General features: G+C 40.9%; 1 protein-coding gene across 3 annotated transcripts in view; it reads right to left on the bottom strand.

The window, feature by feature from the left end:
- The window catches only part of ATP8B3 (ATPase phospholipid transporting 8B3), a 98848-nt gene that overhangs the window by 32694 nt on the left and 38818 nt on the right, over positions 1–27336 (bottom strand). For all 3 annotated transcript variants that reach the window (XM_031948134.1, XM_031948135.1, XM_031948136.1), the window contains 11 exons: positions 24334–24406; positions 23751–23821; positions 20876–20958; positions 17292–17450; positions 16751–16839; positions 11012–11205; positions 7852–8060; positions 6461–6492; positions 4392–4548; positions 2327–2515; positions 216–328 (listed from right to left, as the gene is read on the bottom strand). In XM_031948134.1, the coding sequence (XP_031803994.1) occupies positions 216–328; positions 2327–2515; positions 4392–4548; positions 6461–6492; positions 7852–8060; positions 11012–11205; positions 16751–16839; positions 17292–17450; positions 20876–20958; positions 23751–23821; positions 24334–24406 (1369 nt within the window). The remainder of the gene's footprint in view (positions 1–215; positions 329–2326; positions 2516–4391; positions 4549–6460; positions 6493–7851; positions 8061–11011; positions 11206–16750; positions 16840–17291; positions 17451–20875; positions 20959–23750; positions 23822–24333; positions 24407–27336) is intronic.

The following is a 27336-nucleotide window of genomic DNA, read 5'->3' as shown; positions in this document are numbered from 1 at the left end:
ATTTGAAGGGTGAGGAAGCTGAGCCACAGAGAAATGCTTTCCTAAGATTGCATATCAAATCAGTGGAAAAGACAGGACTATAAACCAGGCCACCCAACTCTCAATCCAGTACTCTTTGCATTTCATGGTTAGATAATGGATTAGCCACCCAGGAAAGATCAGGGACCGAACAGCATGAGACACATTCCTTCCTCCTCCCTATCCCCAGGACTCACATCCAGGGCCTTCTCAGTAGCAAGCTCATTAGGACATCCTGGCCGAAGCCGTTCAAATATCACGGTGTCTGCTCCTTTGGTGTACAGTCGGATGGTGCCTTCAGGATCTCTCACTACAGGAGAAAAGAATTTACTTGTCTTTAATGGGTCCCCATGGAATAACACCAGAAATATTAAGAACTTTGGATTTAGGAGAGTTCCCCTTCTTTGACCCAGGGCTGCTGACATCCTCAATGCTACAGCCAGCTTGACAGACCTTTCCTCCTTGCCCTTTTCATCTCTTCCACGATTGTTCCCAACTCCTAGAGGAAGAAACTGGAACTTTTGGTATAATGGAGTGACCAGTATGACCACCAGCTGCAGCTGCAGTAGAGAAGAGAACCCCAGAATCTCAGTATGGGAAGAACCCTCCCAGGGCCTCCCAAGATCTGATCCTTACCCTCTTTCACACCCTCAATAAAGTATGCTTAGAGATCCACAGGGATAGGGAACTCAATACCTCCCAAGCAGCCCATTTCACATGGACAGTTGTGACAACTGTCAGGATATTTTTCCTAATAAAGTGTATCTATCGTTATCTTTGTCTGTCACCACCCTCCCTCCTGTTAGTTTTGCCCACTGGAATCAAGCAGAACAAATCTAATTACTTCTCCACAAACCTGGGAACAGAGAAAGAAGAACAATCTTTTGACATACATATATTGACCTTTCCCCACCCTCCAACATGTTGTGATGTAAACTGGGACAAGTTTTGTCTGAGGATGCCCCATCTGTCCAATCCTTCCCAGGAGAAGCCCTTTGACATCTCCTCTTTGAATGGCAATGTTAGCCAACTTTACTGACTTCCAAGATGTGGCTAAACCCAGCAGTGGGCTGGTATGATGGAAAGAACACTGAAGTTAGAGTTGGAAAAAATCAGTCTAATTCCTACAAATTCCACCTAACCCCTACTTCCTATGTGGCCAAGAGCAAATCCCTTAATCTCTCTAGACCTCAGTTTCTTTATCTGAAAAATGGGACTGGATAGTCTTTGAGATGTCTTCCAGGTCTTATGGACAGTGGGTGCCCAAGACACACCTCCCAGCTATATATAAGCTTCTCATCACCAGTTTTATCAACCGGGAATGATTTTTTTCTTAAGCCACTCATGAAGATGATAGTCTGGGACAGATAGAATGTGACAGTTTTCATTGGTAGAATTGGAAAGTAGTGGAAACTAGTGGAATCACAGATAATACTGATACTAATAGGGAGGGAAATGAAAATAATAGTCTTTACTGGTGGAAGAAAGTACCATACTAATGAAATCACAGATAATACTGATACTAATAATTTAGGGGGGAAATGAATATAAATTTTTAAAATATTAATTTTTTAAAAATAATGATACTAATGATAAATGGCACAATCCTTTGTCATGATTCCAATATTTTTAGATAGTTATTTTTGACTTGGTTATTATCTTTTGTTCACCAAGAGGTCCAAAATGACATCAGTATGTTGGTGTCAAAGTACAATGTGTCTAACTGTGGCCGATCAGCCCAGTATAAGATCAGGAGCCTCTTTTTAAATTTTTTTTTTACTTGAGAAAAGGATGAGGACTTGCAAAATGATGTAACAGTGAGGAAAACACTAATTTTGGTTTTATGATGGAGCTGACTTCATAGATCAACCTAGTGGAGAAAGAGGCAGGAAGTAAGCAGGGGGAAGTTTGGGCCCTACCTTTCGATAAAATGGCGCCGGGATCCGGGGCAAGCCACTCAACTGCCCTTGGCAACTCTTCCAGACTCTAAACTACAGATAAGCTACAGATCATTCTGGATCAGTGGAGGGAGTTTCCATGCCTCCTACTAAGGGGAAATACTTTCCCTATATATGAAAACACTTAACCAGAGACGAGGTATAAAGACAATCCCAGGAATCCCCTTCTCTGGGCTCTCTCTAACCCTTTTGCAGTTATTCCTATGCTGGGCAAGCTGTTGGGAGGAGGATTAGATGATAAGAAAGAATAAATGCTGTGTTGGGGGTTGAAGGTTGGATTGCTGAAGGTGGGGATAGAAGGAAGCAATTTCTGGGCCAGATAGAAGAAGGGTAGGGCCTTCCCTGCTTACAGAGCACAGACATCCTCTTCCGGACGCTGTTAAAGTCCATCATGGCCAGCAGCTGGTAGGTCCTCTCCACCCCGAGCTCATTGGTGGTAATGGTGTCCTGAGTCCGGGACAGAAACACGTAGCCAAAGTTCCTCGCGGCCGTCACCAGAGCCTCCTCATCTGGAGAAGCCGCCTGGTAGACCAGTTGGCCTAAAAAGAGAGCACATGGAGAGGGGAGAGTTGGAAGGATTTATTAAGGGCCCAGCACAGTGGGTTGGGTTGAGCATTGGGACTGAAGCCAAAAAAACTCTTCTCAAATTCAAATCCAGTCTCGGACACTTGACTGTATGAGCCCTGGCAAGTCACTTACTGCTGCGTACCTCAGTTTTCTCATCTATCAAATGGGCTGGAGATGAAAATGGCAAACGGCTTGAGTATCTCTGACAAGAAAACTCACACACACACACCCAAAATGGAGCTTTCCAATCCAGTAGAAACTCAAGAACCAACGTGTGCTGACTCAGAGAAACCTGGAGTGGCCACTTCACCACAGGCATATGACCCCCAGGGAGGCTTTAACACTTCAGAAGGAAGAACAGGATGTCCTAGGGCGTCCTGTGCCAAGCTCAAGGGCTCAGGTGACAACCTCCCACGGGGAAGGGCCCAGAGAGGAGCCCGCAGCCCAGAGCTGCTCTGGTCAGACAGGCCAAGGCCCACACGGGCAGGGTTTGGGGCTCGCGGCATCCTGGCAGCACCCTCATTCAGGAAGCCCAGAGCAGTTTGGGGAGAGAGAACACAGGATTTACTTAGGTCCCCACTACCCATTTCACCAATTTCTTGTGGGACATACATGAGATGGAATGTACAAAGCACTTTGCAAACCTGAAAGTGCTGCCTTCATGTCAGAGATCGTAATTCAACATATTTGTGACTCATGATGTAGAAGAACTGGAAGAACTGACAAGTCTTCATTAAGTAACTACAGGATGTCGGGCACTGTGCTGAGATATCAAGATGGAAACCCACCAGTGCCTGGCAATCGAGGGATTCGGAAAAAGCTTTCCAATGAACATTATACAGGCTAAGAACCTTTCTTGTTCTGGGGTTCCACACTCCAAGGGTCCTTCTAGTTCTCATATTTCATGTTCTAAGGGCCCTCCAGTCTTTACATCCTGAGTTCCAAAAGCCTTCCCAGTGCTGATATCTTGGGTTCTAAAGGCCTTTCAACTCTGACATTCTGGGTTCTAAGGGCTCTCCCAGCTCTGACATCCTCTATTCTAAGCCTTCCTTCACATTGAGTTTCTACACTTGAAGGAACCTCCCAGTGCCATGGAAAGGCACTAGGTCCTTGCTATTAATGAGCTGTATGACATTGGTCATGTGCTTTGACCTTTCCAGGTATCAGTCTCCTCATGCTTAAAAGGAAGAGGTTGGAGCCCATGGCTTTTCATAGTCCTTCCAGTTTCAGATTTCTGCTCTGCACAGTTCATTCAAAGGTGCTCCCTTCCCTCCCAAGGAAGCTACTTTACTGCCTTTTCCAATGAGATATCAGTAAATGCTTATTCTTTGCCCCTTTTATCACCCCTAAAACAATGGTGATGGGGTTTTCAAGGGTATCTTACTCCCTGACCATTCCAATGACCAGTGAATATCTAACTAATGTTCATCTCTGAGTCTGTCTCAAATTAATGGGTAGTTTGAGTAAATAGTTATATAAAAACATTAATTAAGCATTAGCTGTATACTAGTCATTGAAGATGCAAAAAGAACTATTTTCTTCATTTGGATCATAGAATTATAGACTCAGAGCTGGAAGGGACAGAGCTTGTCCAGGATCACAAGAGCCAGTGTCTTCAAATCAAATCAGAGTATCCCAGACTATAAGATTTCAAATAGGATAGACTGGTTGGTAAAGTGAAAAGTATGCCTTCCTTTCCTCAATGAAATAAAATAGAAACAAAGCCACTTCCCTGTGTCTCCCAGTGAAACAAGAGCCCAGTCTCCTTTCCTTCATTTCTTCCCAGGGTTCTGGGATAATGGCTGCCTTTCCCCCATACTGGCCAGTCCCTGGACAGGCCCCACTCACCATCCTTCTCCTCCACCATGACAGTATGACACAGAGCCAGCAGCCTCCAGAACTCCCGGACCACCTCGTCCTCATCATTTCGGATGGCTGTCAGGAGCTTGGAGTCATAGAATACCATATTCCCATCAGCATATTTGTTCCAGCTCAAAGAGACAGCCTGGAATTGAAATAAGAATTTGAGGGGAGGGAAGGAGGAAGGAAGGAAGAGGAGGTGAGGAAGAGAGAAGAAGGGGCGGAGGAAGAGGGGAGAGAAAGAGAAAAGAGGGAAAGGAGGAAGAGAAGAGAGAGGGAAGGGAGACAGGAAAGGGAGGGGAAGGGAGAAGAGGAAAAGGGAAGGGAAAGAGGAAAAGGGACACAGAAACACAGAGAAAGAGACAGAGAGACAGATAGAGAAAGAGAAAGAGAGAAGGAGGGAGGGGGGAAAGAGAGAGACCCCAGTAGATATCTGGCTTCTGATGATAAAGTGGAAAAAAAATCTTAAATTCTAAGGACCTTCTCAGCTCTGACATCCTGTGTTCTAAAGACTCTCTTCAATCAAAAGTCGTACCTTGATTCTCATCAGAGACATCTTCCCGAATTACCAAGACAAGTTGTTTAATGTTCACCTGTCTATAAAATGATGGGGTTGCCCTGGTTTAGAGGACCAGAGAAGAACCTGGGGTCATTTTAGTTCAATTACCTCATTTTCCAGAGGAAGAATTTGAGGTCCTGAGAGGCCAAGTGAATTGCCCAACTAGGTCACCCCCTAGTAAGAGGCTAAGGTAGAATTTGAACTCAAGCCCTCTATCCCCCAGCCAGCTCTCTTTCCTCTGTACCTCACTAAGTACCCAGGATACTTTTCTGGTCACAGAGAGTTCAGGTGTCTAAAACTATCTGCAAAATAGAACGAATTGGATTGGCAAATTCTTTGCTAACACAACATATTCCCTTTTATTTACTTTATTCTATAACTTTCATAGCCAATAATAAATTTGATAAGCCAAAGAGCCCAGGAAAAGGGAGAAAATGCAGAAAAACAAGAACACTTCACCCAAAAAGCCCAACAGGGCAGATCAACCTGAAGTAAAGAATATTTTTTAAAGGAAAATACTTTTTGGTTTCAGGACAAGACATTTCCCATTAGTGGCGATTACCTAAAGGAGAATTGATGTCATCTATCTATTATTGACCAAAGAATGGGAAAGGTGAAGAAATTTAGCATGGCTTTATATTTGAACAAGAACTCTCAGGTCCCACTAGACAAGACTATCTTCCAGACATGGCTGGTGCTTATCCATCTCCATGCCCTCTCCTTTTATCCATGCTATTCTCTATCAAGAGTTCTCAAACTTTTTAAATAGGGGGGCAGTTCACTGTCCCTCAGACTGTTGGAGGGCCGGACTATAGTAAAAACAAAAACTTTGTTTTGTGGGCCTTTAAATAAAGAAATTTCATAGCCCTGGGTGAGGAGCATAAACGTCCTCAGCTGCTGCATCTGGCCCGCAGGCCGTAGTTTGAGGACCCCTGCTCTATGTGATTCTTAAAGAGCCCTTTTGGTTCTGAAATTTGGTGTTATATATTCTAAAAACTCTCTTAGATCTAACATTCTATGTTTTAAGTTCTAAGGTCTGTTCTAAGGTTACTCCCTGCTCTGATGTCCAAGATTCTAACGGTCCATTCGTGTGATATTTTGTGTTCTGAGCATCCTCTCAGCTCTAATATTTTATATGCTAAGAGCCACTACCAACTCTGACATTTAATTGGGTTCTAAATTTCTTCCCAGCTCTGATATTTTATTGTATGTCTCCTTTTATCTCTAACAACCCATGTTTTAAGGGCCCTCCCAGCTCTGACATCCTGGGTTCTAAGAGCACTTCTCATTTTGACTTCCTGGGTTCTAAGGACCTTTCAAGCTCTGACATCCTATGTTCTAAGGGCACTTCTAACTCTGACATTCTGTGTCCTAAGGATCCTTCCAACTGATATTCTAGGATGCTATGGCTGGGTGAACATTTCCCCATCTTGGAAATCCCACCTCCTACTCCTGATCACAACCCTTGGTTCTGGGCCCAGACCAAGATCAGACTTACCTTCAGGCCTTCCTCACTACTTCCATCTGTACCTAAACAAGAAATACAGCTTCAGTCAGTCCTTTGCTTTCAAAGATAGGACTCAGATCTGTGGTGGGGAGTCTTACCCCCTCATTCCCTTTCTTAAAGGAGCTAGGTAGGTGATAAGGAAAAACAACCTTTAGCCAGATGGGAGGAGCTTAAAAGACTCTATACCAGAATTGATCAGATTTAGATGCTGGGATTTGCCACTGACTCAGTGTATGACCTTGGACACGTCCCTAGTTGGTATTTCCATTTTCTTCTCCGGGAAATTAAGGCCTGACCTAGATCAAAGTGTCTGAGGGGGCACCATAGCACACAGAGTACTGGTCTGGAGTCAGGAAGTCCTGAGTTCAAATTTTACCTCAGATACTTAATAGCTTTGTGAGCTTGAACAAGTCAATTCAACTGCCATTACCCTCTTTTTCCTCAGCTGTAAAATGATGATCATAATAGCACCTATCTTCCAGGGCTACTGTGAGGATCAAATGAGCTATTTGTAAAATGCCTAGCACAATGCCTGATGCACAGGAGGTGCTTAATAAATGCTTTTTCCCTTCTGGGAACCCTTTGGCAGGCTTCTTGAAGCCTCTGAACTCCTTCTTGGTGCAATAGCTTCAAATGCACAGGATAAAAATCAATACATTACAAAGAAAACCAATTATATTGAAAGAAAGATGTCATTTTTCCTCCATCCGAATTCACAGACCTTTTAATTTGACCATTCCTTCTGGCTCTAAGAGTTTGATTTCCTAAGTCAATGTGGCAGAAGAAGGGATGTGGTTCAGTACAATCAACTTGAGAAGTTATGGGGAGCCTCAAGTGCTCTAGGGTGGGCAGGGAGTGGATAGGTCTGGTGTGTGGAGAGGAACATAAGATAACTGTGGAGTGGTCAGAGATCCAGCGATCCCTGTAAGACAGATCTAGAATAGCCTCTTCTCTAATATTACTGAAAGGTAACGTTTATATATAGCTTACAGGTTTGCAAATCCCTTTACATATAGCATCTCATTTAATCCTCACAACAAACCTGAGAGGCATGCAATTATTATCCTTATTTTACAGATGAGGAAACTGAGGCAGGAAGAAGTGAAGAATTTACTTACAGTCACAAGATTAACTAATAACTGAGAAAATGTTTGAACACAAGGTCTTGCTGAATTTAGATCCTATAAGAGTACTCACCCGGGCTATTTTACTGCTTCTAAGGATAGGGTCTAAGGTTCCCAATGGGGCCTGGACCCTCATATATCCTGGAGGGTCTAGGCAGGGCAGGCAATAGAGTCTGGGGTGCTAGGTGAGAATGTTAGGAGGGCCTAACTCAGGCTGGAAGAGGGGGAGAGGAAGTGGTATCCCTGTAGGGCAGTCACCATAAGTCAGCCCATTGATGCAGCATTTCTTGAAGGTCATGATGTTCTGGGTCAGGGTCCCTGTCTTGTCGGAGAAGATGTACTCAATCTGTCCCAGCTGGTCATTGAGACTGGTACTCCGGGCGTTGGCTGGCATGTTCCGGGGGGGATAGTACATCTCCAGGTCCCAGTTGATGAAGCAGCTATTCACCAGGTAGATAAACTCAAAACTGCAAGAGGATGAGATAAGGGACAACTACTAAAAGCCTGGGAAGGGAATGAACTTGATGGCACAGTGTCTGGAGCCGTGCCTCAGGAAGAAAAAGTTAGAGGCATATCTCTACCCCACATGTCTTGGAAGAATAATAATAATTAGTATTCTTATAAATAATGAATGTCTTCATTGCTATAGCATTTCAAGGTTTACAAAGTACTTTTCTCACAACAAAAAGACGATATCAAGATATCAAAGATATCAAAAAGATATTTGAGATGGATAATAATTATTAGCCATAATAATGGCATTTATATAGTACTTTGAAGCTTGCAAAAATACTTCAAATCTACCCTGCTGTTCATAAAGATATAAATACAAGAACTGGAACTTAAGTTTTCTGATTCCAAGCTTGGTGTTCTCATGCCTCCCTCACACTAGTCTTGTGCCCTGATAGGACAGGGCAGAACCACAGAGGTATCCAATGGGGCAGAAGGAGAGACTCATACATGCATGGGCACTCTCAAAACTAGAGGCCATTTTTGGTTGTTGTTTGCTTGGCTTTTTTCCCTTTCCTCTTTTTTTTTCATTTTTGATCTGATTTTTCTTGTGTCTTATGGTAAATGTAGAAATGTATTTAGTAGAACTGGACATGTTTAAGCGATATTGAATTACTTGCTGCATAGGGAAGGGGGACAGGGGGAAGGGGGGGAGAAAAATTTGAAGCACAAGATTTTGCAAAGGTGAATGTTGAAAACTAGATAGTTTTTGCATGTATTTTAAAAATTTCCCAGGGTCACTTAAGATCCCCCTCCCTGGTAGAATCTTCCATACCCAGAGTTCCTTACATTAATAAAAACATGGGTCCATAACACTCTCCCCACCAATTTTAATTAGTTAATTAATTTCAGACATTTATTTGAGAAAGCAACCACCCATTGAGAAAGCAAACAATAGGACACCCATTATACCCTACCAAAAAGTTATTAGAACATTAAACAAGCTTGTTCAAATACTTATTTTAGGTTTGGAGTCAAGGGAAGCTGAGTTTAAATAAAGGCTCAGACATTTGCTGTGAGATCCTGGGCAAGTCACTTAATCACTATTTGCCTCCATTTTTTCCTCTGTAAAATGAGGATAATTACAGCACCAACCTCCCAGGATTGTTGTGAGGATCAAATGAAATGATAATTGTAAAGTGCTTGGCACATAGTAAACTATATGTATGTATGTGTATTTATATATATAAATATTATTATGTTACTATTATAATATTAATATGATATACAATATTAGAACATCTATTTTATTTATATTAACAATAATATTATGTATAATTATATAGTATATTAGTAAAATATACTATATAATTATACATAATATTATTGTGATAATATTGTTATTGTTGTTTTAAAGGCTTATATAGATGAATAAGGCACCGGGCCTGGAGTCACTAAGACGTGAATTCAAATTTGGACTCAGACACTTAAAAGCTGTGTGATCCCATTTCCTTAACTATAAAGTTGCAGCCATACAAGTTATACCTTCCAGGAGTATTATGAGGATATAATAATAATGATGACAATTGTTATTTTAAGCATTCATATAGTCATTACTATGTGCCAGGTACAGGGCTAGTTTTTCTGTAACATTGTAGAGGGAAAACCAGGGGTCTGAAAAATCAGGAAACTAATCCCAGAGACTCATTCTGGCCTGATTCATTTCAACTCAAAAACACCCCTTTGTGGATGATCAAGAGATAAGTGGAGAAGCGAAAGCATCCCAGATGGAGGAGACACACTTTACAAAGGTACAGAGGTGGGAAATGGCACGGCAAGGTCAAGGGCAGTGTGGCCAGAATGCAGAATGAATGAAAAGAAGTAAAAAGTTTGAAAAAATAAGTGGGAGCCAGATGATGGAGGGCTTGAAATGAGGATTTAAACAGATTACATTTTATTCTGGAACCAGAAGGAATGCACTAAAGATTTTTGAGCAAGGAAGTGACATGTTCTAACCTATTAATTAGCTATTATTATTAACTATCCCACTCTGGACCTTGAATTAAGAGAGTGAACCACACGACTTCTAAGATCATCTACGTCTAAAGTCATTCTATGTCTAATAACACTCAGGTCTAACAAAGTCCTTCTATCTTTGATATCCCATGTTCTAAGATCCCTTCCAGCCCAGAAATTTCATGTCCTAAGTTCTTTTCAGCTATGGTATTCTTACTATATATTAAGATTCATCTCAGATATAACATGCTTTTCCAACTCTGATTGTTTTCTCAATTCTCTCCTGTCTCTGACATTTCCTGTTCTAAGAGCCCTCCCAGATCTGATATTATATGTTTTAAAAGCCCTCTGAGCTCTGACATTCAATGTTCTAAGGTTCTCCCAATTCTGACATTCTGTGTTCTAAGGTCTTTCTACCTCTGACATTCTCTGTTCTAAGGACCCTCCCAATTCTGACATTCTGTGTTCTGAGGTTCCTTACTGCTCAAATCACTTCTCTCTTGAGTTTTTCTCAGCTGTGTCATTCTACTAAGTTGAAGGGCCTTCTCAGGTCTGACATCCTGGGTTCTAAGGGCCCTCCCAGCTCTTACATTCTGGATTCTAAGGGCCCTCCCAGCTCTGATATCCTGGGTTCTAAGGGCCCTCCCAGCCCTGACCTCCTGGGTTCTAAGGGCCCTCCCGGCTCTGACCTCCTGGGTTCTAAGGGCCCACCCAGCTCTGATCTCTTCTGCTCTTCAAATCAAGGCTGGGCAGCCAATTGCTAGGCTGATGTACAGGGAAGTCCTAGTCAAACACACATTAGACTAAGTGTCTTCCAAATAGCCTTCCCAAGCTGAGATTCCATGATCCCAATAGTCTCATTCTGCAGCTACTTTCCTTCCCCAGGCCCCAGCTTCCTCACCTGCCCACATGTCATCCTCCCAGCCCTCCACAACCTCTCTTATTAGCTTACGTGATATAGAGGGACATTGGCACAATGATGCTGAGCAGGATCATGAAACCCCAGAAGATAAGGAAAGCCTCATTTGCTACAGATGATTTGCTGTAGAAGGCAGACAGGTAGCTGTGCTTGCTCTGGAAATCCACCACTAGGAAGCCATAGGCCACCGCCATGCAAAAGGAGATTACCACCAACATCAGGAATATCTGTGGAAGGAGACAGCAGGGATCAGGATGGCTAGAGAATGAAGTGGGGGAGAGGGAGAAACAGGTGTTCTAGAAGGGGGACCACAGGTAGTCTAAAAATAGGGAGGTCATGAGTATTCTAGAAGGGATAGAGCCATAGGTACTCTAGAAAGGGAAGGGGGAATCACAGTTGCTCTACAACCCAGTTTCTTATACTGTGGTTCACCACCCCATTTGGGGTCTCATAACTAAATATGGGGGTCATGAAATTATGGTTTATTATCAGTAAATATTTGATTTGCATACCTATTTTATATGCCTACATACCCAGGGTCACATAAAAATTTCTTGGGCAAAAAGGGGTCGAGTGAAAACTCGACTTTTTAAAGAAACCCTGCCCTACAGAACTAGGAGATCATTATACACGGCAACAAGATTATATGATGATCAATTCTGATGAACATGGCTCTTTCCAACAATGAGATGATTGATGACAGTTCCAATAATCTTGCACTGAAGAGAGCCATCTGCACCCAGAGAGAGGACTGTGGGAACTGAGTGTGGACCACAACATAGCATTCTCACTCTATTTGATGTTGTTTGCTTGAATTTTGTTTTCTTACTCATTTTCTTTCTTTTTTGATCTGATTTTTCTTGTGCAGCAAGATAATTGTATAAATATGTATACATATGTTGGATTTAACATAGACTTTAACATTTAACATGTATTGGATTACCTGCCATCTAGGGGAGGAGGTATGGGGAAGGAGGGGAAAATTTGGAACACAAGATTTTGCAAAGGTCAATGTTGAAAAAATTATCCATGCATATGTTTTGAAAATAAAAGGCTTTAATAAAAAAAAGAAAGCCAAGTCTAAAAGAAAGGCCACAAGAGTTCTTGAGGAGAGTCACTGATAGTTTTTTCTTTTTCTTTTTTTTTGGGGGGGGGGGGAACTGGGGCAACTGGGGTCAAGTGACTTGCCGAGGATCAAAGAGCTAGGAAGTGTAAATATCTGAGGACAGATTTGAATTCAGGGTCTCCTGATTTCAGAGTTGGTGCTCTATTCATTGCACCAACTAGCTGCCCCGGGCTATTGATATTTTTAAAGGGAGAGGAATGAGTGTTCTAAGAGAAGACTCCCAGGTGTTCTAGAAGAGAGAGCCATGGATATTCTATAAGATGGCTCACAGCTTTCCAAGAATGGGAAGCCATATGCATTCTCCACAGTTTGGAGGAGCCCAAAGCTATCCAGAAAGGAGACCCACAGGTGTCCAATAAGGGGAACCACGGGCATTCTAGATAGTCTGAAGGAATCTACAAGATGTTCTAGAAAGCTGTGTTTGGTGTTTTGGAAAGAGATCCCCAGTGTTCTAGATTGCTTGGAGGAGAGGGATGGGAAAAGTTCATGGGTCTGTCCCAGGACACTTGGAATAGCCACCATCCCAGCTGGCCTTGGCATGTTGATAGCACGACAAGGTTTACAAAGTGTTCTCAGTTCAAGTAACTGAAGTTTTCCCTTTGGTACCTTGACTAAGTGCCCTCCTTCCTTGTCAGACCTGGTTAATTAGTTCTCCCTGCCTGCTCAAGCTCCAGAGTGACATAATTTCTTTTTTTATTTTTTTTTTAATTTAATAGCTTTTTATTTACAGGGGTTATATGTATGGGTAACTTTACAGCATTAACAATTGCCAAACCTCTTGTTCCAATTTTTCACCTCTTACCCCCCCACCCCCTCCCCCAGATGGCAGGATGACCAGTAGATGTTAAATATATTAAAATATAAATTAGATACACAATAAGTATACATGACCAAACTGTTATTTTGCTGTACAAAAAGAATCAGACTCTGAAATATTGTACAATTAGCTTGTGAAGGAAATCAAAAATGCAGGTGGGCATAAATATAGGGATTGGGAATTCAATGTAATGGTTTTTAGTCATCTCCCAGAGTTCTTTCTCTGGGCGTAGCTGGTTCAGTTCATTACTGCTGCATTGGAAATGATTTGGTTGATCTCCTTGCTGAGGATGGCCAGGTCCATCAGAACTGGAGTGACATAATTTCTGACTTTGAAGTCTCAATCCCTGGTGTCAAGACCTCCCCAACACTGACAAGCTGTTTGAAGAACCCCCCAGGATTCCAGAATACCAGGAAGGGAAGAAATAGAAAAAGAGGAGGAGGAAGAAAAACAAGAATGCATTTATAAAGCACTTTTTAGGTTTTCAAAGCCTTAGTTATATATATTATCTTATTTGATCCTCACAACAACCCTTGGCAGGTAAGTATTATTATTATAATACCCATTTTATAGAGGAGAAAACCAAGGCTGAAAGAGGTTAAGCTCCCTTCCCAGGTGCACACAACCAGCAAGTGGCTGGAGTTGAATCGGAGTACCAAGCCCAACATTATCCGCTATTCACCTGGCCGCCAAGGTAACTAGGTCCCATGGAGATGAACAAGTGATTTTAGCCAAAGAGGGATTTGAACTCACAATCTGCTGTCAAAATCAGGGCTCTTTCCCCTGTACTGGAATTCCCTCTACTATCCCACCCTGTCACCTGTGTATTCTTCAACAAAATCATTTCTACCTCCACAGACCACAGCTTCCTCATTTGTAAAATGTAAAATGGGAGATGGGACAGAAGTTCACCATGTAATCCTCCAATCTCTGCTTGGAGAACTACCTCTAATTGCCTGTGTTGGGAGAATAACTGGTTTATAAGTCAGATTTCATAGCTCTGAGTATTTCTATTTCACCCCCATCCCAGAACTGTTTATTGAGTCAGAGAATTTCCAGTAAAGAAGCTCCCTCCAGCAATACATAGCACCTCACAGAGTTGCCAAAGACACTAGGTGCCCAGAATCCCACAGCCAGGACATATTAAATATGAGACTTGCATCTGGGTCTGCCAGAACTTTAGGATGCCACTCAACTATCGGCTTACAGGAGCCTAAAATCCTACATCTTCCACTCAGTGCCACCTGTTCTGCCCCCAGCACCAAGAAGAACAAGGCTAATTCCTCTTCCACATGAGAGTGCTTCAAATACTTGAAATTAGTGGTGATGTCTATCCTAATTTTTCCATTCTTCAAACTAATCAATCCTCTTCTGGCATAGCCTCCAGTCCCTTTCCTGCATCCTTTTTCCTAGACCCCATGATAATTACTGTTCTCTCCATTTAGCTTCTCAGTGTTTCCTAAAATGTATCACCCAAGACTGAAATCATCACTCCAGATAAACAAGAAGACCTTCTTCAATCTGGATACCATACCTCCTTTAATTCAGCCCAAGATCACCCTGACTTTTTAGCAGCTAGATCTATGGAGTCAGAGCAAGCTTGCAGCCCACTGAAACCCCCAGATCTTGTTCACAAAAACTATTGTCTCATATTTCCTTCTTGTGAAATTGATTTTTCTGAAGCCCAATGAAAGAATTAAATAAAGACATATTTGATTTGGTCAAATTTGACCTGCTATTCTAGTCTTTGGGAAGCCAGACTATCATTCAATAATGCCAGCTGGTTTTCCCACTTTTCCATTTGAGAAGGACGCCATCCAAGTCTTTATCTAAGTCATTGGATGTTGGGCAGTACAAGATTGAGGACAGATCCTCACAAAAGGCACTTCCTCTTAAGTTGACATTGACCCATTATTGCCTATCTTTGGGTCTTTTCATTTGAACAGCTCCAAATTCATTTAACTTTATAGTTTCCTCTGATAAAATGTAAAATACATATTTAATGTATATTGGACTACTTGCCATCTAGGGGAGGGGATGGGGGAAGGAGGGAAAAATTTGGAACAGAAAGTTTTGCAAAGGTCAATGTTGAAAAATTACCCAGGCATATGTTTTGTAAATAAAAAGCTATAATAAAAATAAAAGAAAATGTTAAATAGATAAATTGCTATTATCTTACATTATCTTCACTCAATTCTACTCTTCTCCAGTCCACATTCCTCCAACTTTAACTCATCTGATTAGAAATAGTTTCCATTTCTGAAAATTGTCTCTTCATATCCTTTGACCATTTATCAACTGGAGAATAGCTTGGACTCATAAATTTGAGTCAATTCTCTATATATTTTAGAAATGTCTTCAACTTTAACTCAACAACTATTTTTATTTTTTTTATTTTTATTTTTTATTTAATAGCCTTTTATTTACAGGATATATGCATGGGTAACTTTACAGCATTGACAACTGCCAAACCTCTTGTTCCAATTTTTCACCTCTTTCCCCCCCACCCCCTCCCCTAGATGGCAGGATGACCAGTAGATGTTAAATATATTAAAATATAAATTAGATACACAATAAGTATACATGACCAAACCGTTATTTTGCTGTACAAAAAGAACCAGACGCTGAAATATTGTACAATTAGCTTCAACAACTATTTTTAAGTAAGCCATCCAAGTTTTTATCCAAGTCACTGGATGTGGGCAGTACAAGATTGAGGGCAGATCCCTGGGGCATCCCCTAAAAGACCCTTTCTCCCAAGTTGACATTGACCCATTATTGCCTATCTTGGGGTCTTGTCATTTGAACGGCTCCAAATTGACTTAACTCTACAGTTACTCTGATAACTGTTAAACAGATAAATCGCTATTATCTTACATTATCTCCACTCAGTTCTACTCTTATCCAGTCCACTTTCCTTCAACTTTAACTCAACAAATACTTTTAATCACTGACTAATTGCAAAGCCTGGTGGTTGGCCCCAGAGGGAAACAAACATGAAATAATGTTTCAGGAGTTGGATCGCCTCTGGATACAAAATAACATGAGAAATTTGGCCAAGTAGAACTTTCCCCTGAGCTATATCCCTAAGTCTGTGAGATCAAATTTAATGCTACATCTTATTTGAATCACAGGTCCCATTGAACTTCCATTAGAGTTTGTATTGTGGTAAAAAAAAAAAAAAAGTACCTCAGTGGGAGAGCCTTGGGTGACTCATAGGCAACCTCCTTGGCCCGCTCCTACATGCCCCAGTGCCAGGCTCGGTCTACCCGTCAGACACACCTGAGCCTGCCGGATACCAAATCTTTGCTTGTTTGAATGCCCACCTGCTTCCTATTTTCTGAAAGTGCTGATGCTCCACCTGGTTTCCTGGACTTCCTCCTATTATCTAAGGCTGTGACAGATCATCCACCCCACCCCAGCAGGTCTGTCTGGTCGCTAATCTGAGTCACCACTTAGTGCCAAGGCCAACTGGGTAAGGGTCACCCAGCCAAGGCCCCAAGAAATATGAGGCTCACCCTGGGGGGATGGGGAGGAGTGGGCTACAGAGGAGACAAGATCAAAAATCATGGGGTGCAATCATGCTGGACAGGGCCTTAGAAATCATCTTGCCCAATCTCCACATTTTGTCAAAGTGGAAATTCAAGAGGGGAAATTACTTCCTACCCAGGGGACATGATGAGTCAGTAAGAGAACGGGAACTAGAATTCAGTTCTTCAGGCTTTTCTCATCCCCTCTGAGACTCCTCAAATGACTCTGGGGAATGGGGATAGGGGTGGGGGTAAGAGAAGAAGGTTGGGGGCCCAGCTCAGCAACTAACACCACTCACAATAATGACAAGTTTGTTCATCAGCCGATCCAGCTTGGTCCTCTTCAGCTTGATTTTCCCACTGTTCTTCATGATCTTAGAATCAAAACCTGGTGGGAAAACATGGGAAAGGAGCTGGCCAGTTTCTAACATTGTTAAGTAGCTATTGCATTAATGCCATAGAATTATGGAATGTCAGAGCTGGGAGGGCCCTTAGAACCCAGGAGGTCAGAGCTGGGAGGGCCCTTAGAACCCAGGAGGTCAGAGCGGGGAGGGCCCCTAGAACCCAGGAGGTCAGAGCCAGGAGGACCCTTAGAATATAGAACAGAAAGCTTTATAGTCAGCTTCAAGACCATCTAGTCTGACCCCATAACTAGGAAGCCCATACCTAGAGAAGAAGGGCCTTGTTTCAGTTTACAGGTAGAGCCTGGCTAAGGCAGGACTAGATCCTCCCAAACTTCTGGGACTCTTTCCCCACTGCCTTTCTCTCCCCGATTCTAGTGCCACGTCTCCTTCAGCAGGATCCAGGCCGCAGCAGAGACCCCAGGTTGCCAGGACTCACCTGCATAGATGACCAGGCCATAACAGATGTCAGTATTGCGGATCTTGCAACCTCGCAAGAGAATCTTCTCACTATCCAGGGAATGTTTCTCTCCCTTCCACTCCAATGTCCCCACAAATGTGTGCATCCGGCTATTGGGCTCCTCACACACCACGATCCCTGTCGTATCAACATACATGGAGCTTCAAGCTGGCCAAGCTCTGAGCTCAGCTCAGCTCAGTGAGTTTTGGATTAGTCCTAATTCCTGGGGGCCTTGGGGAATCCTCTAACTATCCTGTCCAAATCTATATTAACAACAACAATATTAATAAGATAAGGCCTCCACCTGCTATGCAGGACTTCCAGAGGAGGAAATTCCTTTTACTAATGCTGGCCACCACTCTTTCTGAAATTTAAGTTTTTAATGAATTGTCTAGAGCCCTGAGAGGTAAAAAGTCTTGTCCAAAGTCACACAGCCTGTGTATGTCAGAGGTGAGACCTGAATTCATGATTTCCCAGCTGTGAAGGCCAGCTTTCTATCCATTATGTCATGTTCTCAGTAATGATGATAATATGATGATAATAATAATTAATAATATTAATTCTATAGTCCTTTTAAAGTTTACATTTAATCCTTACAGTGACTGCATGAGGTAAGTAGTATGAGACATTCTTCCCATTTTAGAGATTTTTGGGTTCAGGGAGATAAAAAATTTTTGAATAGCCTGAGGTCATCTGGCAAAGAGCCACAGCTGGGAATCTGAATCCAAGGGTCCTGACCTCAAGACAGTCAGAGATAAGGGAGGAGCTGAAGGAGGATAGTTGGTCTGGAAGTAGAAAAGAGCTCTGAGTCTGGAGTCAGGAAAACCTGGATACAAATCCAGGCACAGACACTCAAAATGAGGAAGGCAGGTATGACAGAATGTAAACCAAAGCCCCCAAACTAGAATGTCATGGCCCTTAGAGCACAGAATACCAGTGCTGAAAGAGTTATTAGAGAGAGAAAAACAATTAACAACAATAATAATATCCAAGGCAAGCCCAATAAACTCTGGATAGAAAATATCATCTGAATTCCAAAAAACCTATGGAGATTAAATGTAAATCAACACATGCTATGTTAACTTCTTTTTTTCTGTTGTTGTTTTTTTCTCCAATGGTTTTTTCCCTTTTGTTCTGATTTTTCTCTCCCAATATGATGCATAAAGAGATGTGTATTCAGGAACAAGATTATGTGATGATCAACTCTAATGGATATGGCTCTTTTCAAAGATGAGGTGACTCAGGTCAATTCCAATAGACTTATGATAGAGAGAGCCAGGCACCCGAGGACCATGGGAACTGAATGTAGACCACAATATAGTATTTTCACCATTTTTGTTGTTATTTGCTTGCTTTTCTTCTTTTTCTCATTTTTTATCTTTTGATCTGATTTTTCTTGTGCAGCATGATAAATGTGGAAATATGCATAGAAGAACTGAACAGATTTAACATATATTGGATCAAGGGAGGGAGTAGGGGGAAGGGAAGGAGAAAAATTTGGAACACAAGATGTTGCAAGGGTGAATGTTAAAAATTACTTTTGTATATATTTTGAAAATAAAAAGCTATTATTTTAAAATAAAATAAAATAACTGTAAATAATAAAAATGATTAAAAACACAAAATATAAATAAAAAATAGTATGCTTCAAAAAAAAAAAGAAATTTGTATTAAAAAGTTAATGTATATGTATAACCAGAAAAAAGTTGAACAAATAATTTTTAAAAAACAATGATAATAGCTAACACTAACATAGCACCTAATATGTGCCTGGCACACCTGGTACCTTGCCAGGTACCTTCCTAAATGATTACAGTTATAATCTCATTTGATCCTTGTAACAACTCTGAGAGATGAGTATTATTATTTCCATTTTACCGATGAAGAAACTGAGTCAAACAGAACTTAAATATCTTGTACAGGATCACATAGCATATCTAAGGTTGGATTGAAACTTCCATTGGATGAATCAGTCAATCAGAGTTTGTTAACTCCTCTCTGTATAATGTGAGGGTATAAAAATGAAAAAGCCCTGCCTAGGCCTCAAGCAGCTTTTATCCTACCTGGAGAAACAAAGCACAGGCTTATAAGCATCCACAAAATATTGACCAACCCAATATAATATATTTGGGGCAGGAAGGAATTCCACATTAGTAGCTTGGGGAATCAGAAAAGGCTTCATGTAAAAGGGGATACTTGAACAGAATCTCAGAGAAGTCTCAGCAACTGGATGATGCAGTGGCCCTGGAGTCTGTAGGACCTGAGTTCAAATGTGGCCTAAAATACTTAATAGCTGTGTGGCCCTGGACAAGTCACTTAACCCAGAATGCCTCAAAAAAAAAAAAAAAAAACTAGGCTGGAACCAAATTAAAAATTAATTTAAATGTCAAACAGTTTGATCCTAGGGACAAGAAGGAAACAGTGGTGTTTACTGAGTAAGAAAGAAGCTTGGTCAGGTTAGGAATATTAACTTGGCAACCATGTAAAAGGTGGGAAGGAAAAGGATGGAGGTAGGGAGACCAATTAGGAGGCTGCTACAACAAGCTGACTTAGAGACTCATTGGATGAGCAGGGTGATTGAAAGGGAGGATCGAAAGGGTCAGTGATGTGGTGAAATTAGGAAAGGTTAGGAGAGGGTCAGGGTTGGGATAGGAGAGGGAGGAATTGCTAAATTCCTGTTTTGGAGATTTGAGATTGAGATACTTCGTTAGAAATATCCAGAGGCAGCTGGTGATTCAGGAATAGAACTTAGGAGAAAGACCAGGACTGGATAAATAGATATGAGAAGCATCAGCATAGAGATGATATTTGAATCCATGGGAGCTGAGGAGATCATCCTGTGAGAGACTACAAGGAAAGAAGAGAGTTCATGACAGAGCAGTGAAGAGGTATTATTTAGGTAGATAGTGGTACAATGGAAAGAGTATTGGGCCTGAGAAAAGAGGAAGAGAAAGGGAAGAAAAGGGAGAAAGATTAACAGTTGCCAAATGCGATCAAGAGGTCAAGAGGGATAAGAACCAATAAAAGATCCCATGATTTGACAATTAATCATATCTTTGAAGAGAATGTTTTCAGTTAAACAATAAGATTTGAGGTTAGAATGCAAAGGTTTAAGAAGTGAATGAAGAGAGAAAAGAGAAGAACTGAGACTTTTTCAGAGAATGAAAGGAAAGAGATAAGATAAGCTGGAAGGATCCCAAGGTACTGAACATAGGACAGCAGAGCAGAAAGCTGATCAGAGAGTAGAGATCATGAAAACTGGAAAATAGTTGGGAGATTAGCTGGTCTAACTCCACCATTGAATAGAAGAGTAATCTGAAGTCCGGAGAAGCTAAGGGATTTGAAAATCATACACCAGAATTTGGTAGGTGGACAGGAGAGAGAACGTCAGAGAGCAAAAAGGGGATTCAGTTTAGGAGCAAGAAGGGGATTCAGTTTAGGAGAGGGTAGGAGTGATCAGTTTCCTCTCCTTGGTAATCCTGTCTTGAATGCCATGCTTGCTAGGGACAAGAAGCAGACACAATCCTTCCACTGATGTTTATGGTTCTTTAGCAACAGCTCACCATCAAAGGCTGCCATCTTGTTCGTGTTGACCAGCTCTTTATGGGTGATGATCGGGGCTTGGCGGAACTTCAGATTGGTTTCTCTGGCAACAAGACAGGGATAGGGCAACCATGAGGCAGGTTCCCCAGGACTGGGAAGCACTAAATCTCAGAGAATATCACACACACACACACACACACACACACACACACACACATCTACAATCCACCAACCATTTCTTTAGAAACATACCAGAACTGAAACGAGGTCCTAGATCCTGTGACTCCCAAAAGGAGACTTTTTCTACTGTTGTTGTCTGTCCTTTGTTGTTGAAGAAGACCATGGCATCAGGGAGATGATGCCATGGCATGCAAATGAGCTGGATTTAAGTGAGGGAGGATTCTGCAAAGTCCCTTTCCTCACTTTCCTTTCTAGAGCCATCTGGGTCCGGTGGCCAGATATAGGTCAGGATGAGTGGAGATGGCCCTGGATACAGTGGGAGACCTTGGCTTTTTAATCTAAGGTCTTTAGCAGGCTTTTTCTACTACAGAGTAATGGATTTAGAGCTAAAGGACCTGGGCTCAAATCTTAATAACTTATTACCAAATGAACTTGGGCAAGTCATTTAACCAGCTGGTTCTATTTATATAAAAGGGGCTAAAGGCTACAGTAAATGATCTTTGAACTCTCTTCCAGCTCTAACTCTAGGATCCCTTACTTTGTTATTTGTTCAAGAATCCTAGAAGTCAGAGAAACTGCTCGAATTTTTTTCTCATCACCAAATCACCGATCAGGGTAAGTGCCTGCTCTGAACCTTAGTGATGCTGATTAGAATGTTCACAGCATCTGCTTCAGCAGACTGTCAGAGCACCCTGTAAACCACCCAGGGCTATCAAATGGGAGCCAGGAAGCAAAGGAAGATCTCACTTAGCCTTTGAACTCTGACTCTTAGCAGCTGAGTGACCCCTGGCATCCCATTCAACTTGCTGAACCACAATTTCCACATCAGTCAAGTGGGGACAATACCATTCACACTATACCCCCCATAAGATTTTTGAAAGGAAAATGGTTTGTAAAAGTTGATATTTTTATTTTTATAAATATTTTTATACAAATGGGAGTTATTAGTTAGTTATCTCTTTCTGTGTCTCTAGTTCACTCCCCAGACAGATTGTGAGCCCATGAGGACAAAGATTAAGTCTTATTTTCTGTGTCACCTTCCCTATTTCTCCTAGTACAAATCTAGATGTAGCGTACGTTGCTCAGAAAGTAAAGATCATTAGCCTTAGAATCAAGAGTTTGAATTCTGACTTAGACACGTACTACCTCTGTGACCTTAGTTAAATCATTTTTTCTCTCTTCTCTTTCTGTAAAAATGAGGATAATCATTCCAGCCTGATCTTCTTTACAGGATTCATTCAATCATTCACTCAGTAAGCAACTATCAGACATTAATTAGGTGTCAGGCAGTGGGAAGACAAGGACAACAAGTATAACCATATCTGACCTCAGGAAGCTTACTTCCATACTATATGAGCCATGGACTATAAAGAGGCAGAAAGATGGGAAATATCATTGATGGGGAAGGGTAGTTAAACAAGTTGTTGAAATTAGTGGCTATAGGAAACAATGAAAATGGTGATCATAAAGAATCATGGGATGACTTCCATGAGCTGATGCAAAGTGAAGTGGGTAGAATCAGGAAGATGAGATATGAATAATTGTAATAAGATCAGTGTAAAGAATGCCAAAACAACTGAAACTGAAGGCTGAGAAATTATAACATCTAATTTGGCCCCAAAGTGGTACCTCTCCCCACAAATTTGCAGAGGTGAGGGGTTATGGGTGTGGTATGCTGCATATTTTAACATTAGATTTTTATTGGTTAGTTTTGTCAAATTGGTTTTTTGTTTGTTTCTTCTTTTCTTTGTTATAAGGAGTGGCTCTCTGGGAAAGAAGGAGGGATATAATGGGAAATAGAGTTGATATAAAAAATAAAAGATGTAAAATTTACTTTTAAAAAGGAAAGAGAAATAATATTATTGGATGAATGGATTTGGATCCTTTCTCTATCACTTCATGTCATCTTTGTGATTTTAGGTTAAGTCACCTAAAGCTCAGAGAATTAGAGAATCTCCAAGTTGGAAGGAATTTCATAGGACATTCAGTCCAATCCCTTTCTGACTGAGAATGTCTGCAATTCACCTGATGAGAAGTCATTCAAGCTGTGCTTCAAGATCTGCAGGGATGGAGAGCTCACTACCTCTCAAATAAATAGCCCATTCTACTTTTAGGATAATTCTAACTGCTAGGAAGGTTGGTTTAATTTCCTCCCAGCCTCACATCTAACGCTGCTTCTTTACACTTTTCACTCATGGATCCTGTTCTGTTCTCTATGGCCAAACAAAATTAATCTAATTCTTTTTTCCATATAACCATTTTTCAAGTATTTGAAGATGGCTAACAAATGTGTCCCTCCCAAATATCAACCTTCTCTTTACCCTCTCTGAGTCTCAGTTTTTACAACTGCAAAAAGAGGAGCATAAATTAAGTGACTTCAAATGTCCATTTTAACTCCACTAAGTTTCACACACTCAAACCTTGGAAACTGAGGATCTCTTTCCTTTGATGTAAGGCTCAGATCACTTGGTAAAGAGGTGGGGGACTTCCACGGCAGATTGTTGCATATGCTCTCAGTCATCATTGTTTTCTCACTTAATATTGTTTATCTGTTTTTCTTTCTTATAAAAGAGTATTTGGTAATTGAAGATGGGGAAGTTGAGAGGAAAAAGCCATTTGTCCAAATATCCTGAGGGCCCATAATTTCTAGGTATGCTCCTGCTGCTGCTGGCCTTCCACCTTCCCACTCAATCCTAGAAATCTTGATGTCCTCACCCATCAATGTCCGCAGTTTCCACGTAGCACAAGCTGCTAGGTTCCGAACTGGCCAACAGGAGCAGGTCAGCCTTGGGTGTCCCACAAAGAAGGTTATAGGGAATTACAGCAAGAGAAAGTGAAGTTAGATCTGAGGAAGCATGGTGACAAAAACTAAACTGGGTGGGGGAGGGAAGTGGAAAGATGAGATATGGATTTCAGAAGACTGACTCTTATTTCCTATTTCTCCATGCAATTAGGGGTTTACTATGCGCTCTCCTCCTGTCAGTCATAAAAGTAATTATTATAATCCTCCTTACACAGATAAGATAGGTGAGGATCAAAAAGGAAGGGAATCCTTGTATCAGAGGTAGAGTATGAACCCTGGGGCCCTGAGTGAAAGGTCAGGAATCTTTCTAGCATAACAGTCCATGAAATCTCCCTGTAGACTATGATCTTCAACAAAAGGAGTACAGAGTGATTAAAAGGCAGGGGGATAGCGAAAATAACTCTTGGCAATCTTTTCCAGGCAGAAGACTCTGTTTTCTAAGATTGTTCACCCAGGGCATTACTTCTAACTTATAATGGCCTAATGCTGACTTACCGGCACAAAATCATCTTTCTGCAAACAGATAACATCACCCACTTGGATATCCCGCCATCTCTTCTTGCAGAAGCTACAAAGAGAAATTCCTCAGAGGAATGAGTAGTTAGGAAACAGTCCACGATAGACGTCCTTCCACCCTACCCCCATTCCATCTCTTTCTACAAACTTGTTCATGTCTTAGTCCCATTCCAATTGGGTGGCCCCAATGAAATTAGCCTTTCCTCATCTTGAGGATGAAAAATGATTTTTAAAATGCATCCCTTAGATCTCCCATGCCCACCTCCAACAGATTTTATTATTCCCCCAAATGTGGCCCACACTGTTCTGTCCCCCAACTGTAAGTCAAATGAGGGAAAAAAGGCAGGCTCAGCAGTTTGGAACTATGACCAAAGGACTGTAAAACTACACATACCCTTTAATCCAACAGTATTACTACTGGGTCTGTCTCTCAAAAAGATCATAAAAATGGGGAAAGGACCCACATGTGCAAAAATGTTTGTGGCGGCTCTTTGTGTAGTGGCAAGAAACTGGAAACTGAGTGGATGTCCATCAGTTGGAGAATGTATATGAATGTAATGGAAAATTATTGTTCTTTAAGAAATGATTGGAAGGCTGATTTCAGAAAAGCTTGGAAAGACTCACATGGACTGATGTTGAGTGAAGTGAGCAGAACCAGGAAAAAATTGTACAGAGTTAACAGCAAGATTATGCCATGATCAGCTATGATAGACTAACTTCTTTTCAGCAATACAGTGATTTTAAGACAATTCCAAGGGATTTTGGATGGAAAATTCCATGCACAGCCAGAGAAAAAGCTATGGCGGTCGAATATGAATCGAAGCATACTATTTTCACCTTTGTTGTTGTTTTTTCTTGTGGTTTTTCTCTTTTGTTCCAATTTTTCTTTCACAACATTACATGATTGTACATATATAACCTATATCAGATTATTTGCTGTCTTGAGGAGAGAGAAAGGATAAGGAGGGAAATTTGGAACTCAAAGTTTCATAAAAATGAAGACTATCTTTACATGCAATTTTGGAGAAAATAAAATACTATTAAATGGAGAAGAAAAAAAAAGGAATGATCAGGCTCTGAATTCTTAGGATGTGAAAGAACCCAGAGCCCAAGTTAGGAGAATTTGGACTCTGGTCCCAATTTTCCTGCCAATTCATTATGGAATAATAAATAAATCATTTCTCCCTCTAGGCCTTGGTTTCATTAATTCTAAAGTGAAGGAGTTGTGTACTAGATAATTTCCAGGGTCCCTTCTAACTCTTAAAAAAATACATTTACTAGTCTGCTCTTTGCACTAGGCCCTCCCCATTAAGCAATTTTTATAGAATCATAAGGCTCTGGTCATAGTTCCATAGTTCACAAAACAAACTCCCTCAGTGGTCACAGCCAAAATAGATCCTTCCTATGCATCCTAAGTTCCACATCTCTCTAGAAGAAGGTGAGTGGCTTTTGGACTTGAATGGTTGATCACTGCTCTGATCAGAATAACAAAGGCTTTCAAAGTTGTTTTCCTCTATAATGTTGTCATTGTATCAAGTGGTCTCCAAATATTGCTTATGTATCTCTGTATCAGTTCATAGAGGTTTTGATCGATTCCAAGTCTTAAAGCCCACGTTCTACCTTTGAAGAGTCTTCCAGTTCTGACATTCTGGGTTCTAAGGGCCCTCCCAGCTCTGACATTCTAGTGATCCATTTTTAATACCTTAAAATTGTCCTGAGGCTTTTGAACATTGGGTGTCCAACCCCTACTTCAGCTAGATTCTTTACAAATTGCAGACACTCCCTGATGTTAAATATAGACCACTTGGTTTGGTGAGGATTAAGGACTCTATTGCACTGTCCTACTTAAGGCCACTCTGGTGAGTCAATGAGTCAGGAAGAAAAATCATCTGTGAGATCATTATTGATTACAAAATAGAAAATTTTGATTATACCAAACTGAAAAGTTTTTGTACAAACAAAACTAATGCAGACAAGATTAGAAGGGAAGCAATAAACTGAGAAAACATTTTTACAGTAAAAGGTTCTGATAAAGGCCTCATTTCTAAAATATATAGAGAATTAACTCTAATTTATAAGAAATCAAGCCATTCTCCAATTGATAAATGGTCAAAGGATATGAACAGACAATTCTCAGATGAAGAAATTGAAACTATTTTTAGTCATATGAAAAGGTGTTCCAAATCACTATTGATCAGAGAAATGCAAATTAAGACAACTCTGAGATACCACCACACACCTGTCAGATTGGCTAATATGACAGGAAAAGATAATAATGAATGTTGGGGAGATGTGGGAAAACTGGGACACTGATACATTGTTGGTGGAGTTGTGAACAGATCCAAGCATTCTGGAGAGCAATTTGGAACTATGCTAAAAAAGTTATCAAACTATGGTTTGATAACTTTGGTCCAGAAGGGTCACTACTGGGTTTATATCCCAAAGAGATCTTAAAGAAGGGATGTATGTGCAAAATGTTGTGGCGGCCCTCTTTGTAGTGGTCAGAAACTGGAAAGTGAAAGATGTCCATCAATTGAAAAATGGCTGAATAAATTATAGTATATGAATGTTATAGAATATTACTGTTCTGTAAGAAACAACCAGCAGGATGATTTCAGAAAGGCCTGGAGAGACTTACATGAACTGATGCTAAGTGAAATGAGCAGAACCAGGAGATCATTATACACTTCAACAAAATATCTGAGAATCAATTCTGATGGAAGTGGCTCTCTTCAACAATGAGATGAACCAAATCAGATCCAATTGATTAGAACCAGCTACACCCAGCATAAGAACACTGGGAAATGAGTGTGGACCACAACATAGCATTTACACTCTTTCTGTTGTTGTTTGCTTGCATTTTTTCCCCAGGTTATTTTTACCTTCTTTCTAAATCTGATTTTTTTTTTGTGCAACAAGATAACTATATAAATATGTATACATATATTGTATTTAACATATACTTTAACATGTTTAACATGT

The sequence above is a fragment of the Sarcophilus harrisii genome, chromosome 1 (genome assembly GCF_902635505.1).
Source record: "Sarcophilus harrisii chromosome 1, mSarHar1.11, whole genome shotgun sequence".
Classification (NCBI taxonomy): domain Eukaryota; kingdom Metazoa; phylum Chordata; class Mammalia; order Dasyuromorphia; family Dasyuridae; genus Sarcophilus; species Sarcophilus harrisii.
This window is presented reverse-complemented; position numbering and strand designations above follow the sequence as displayed.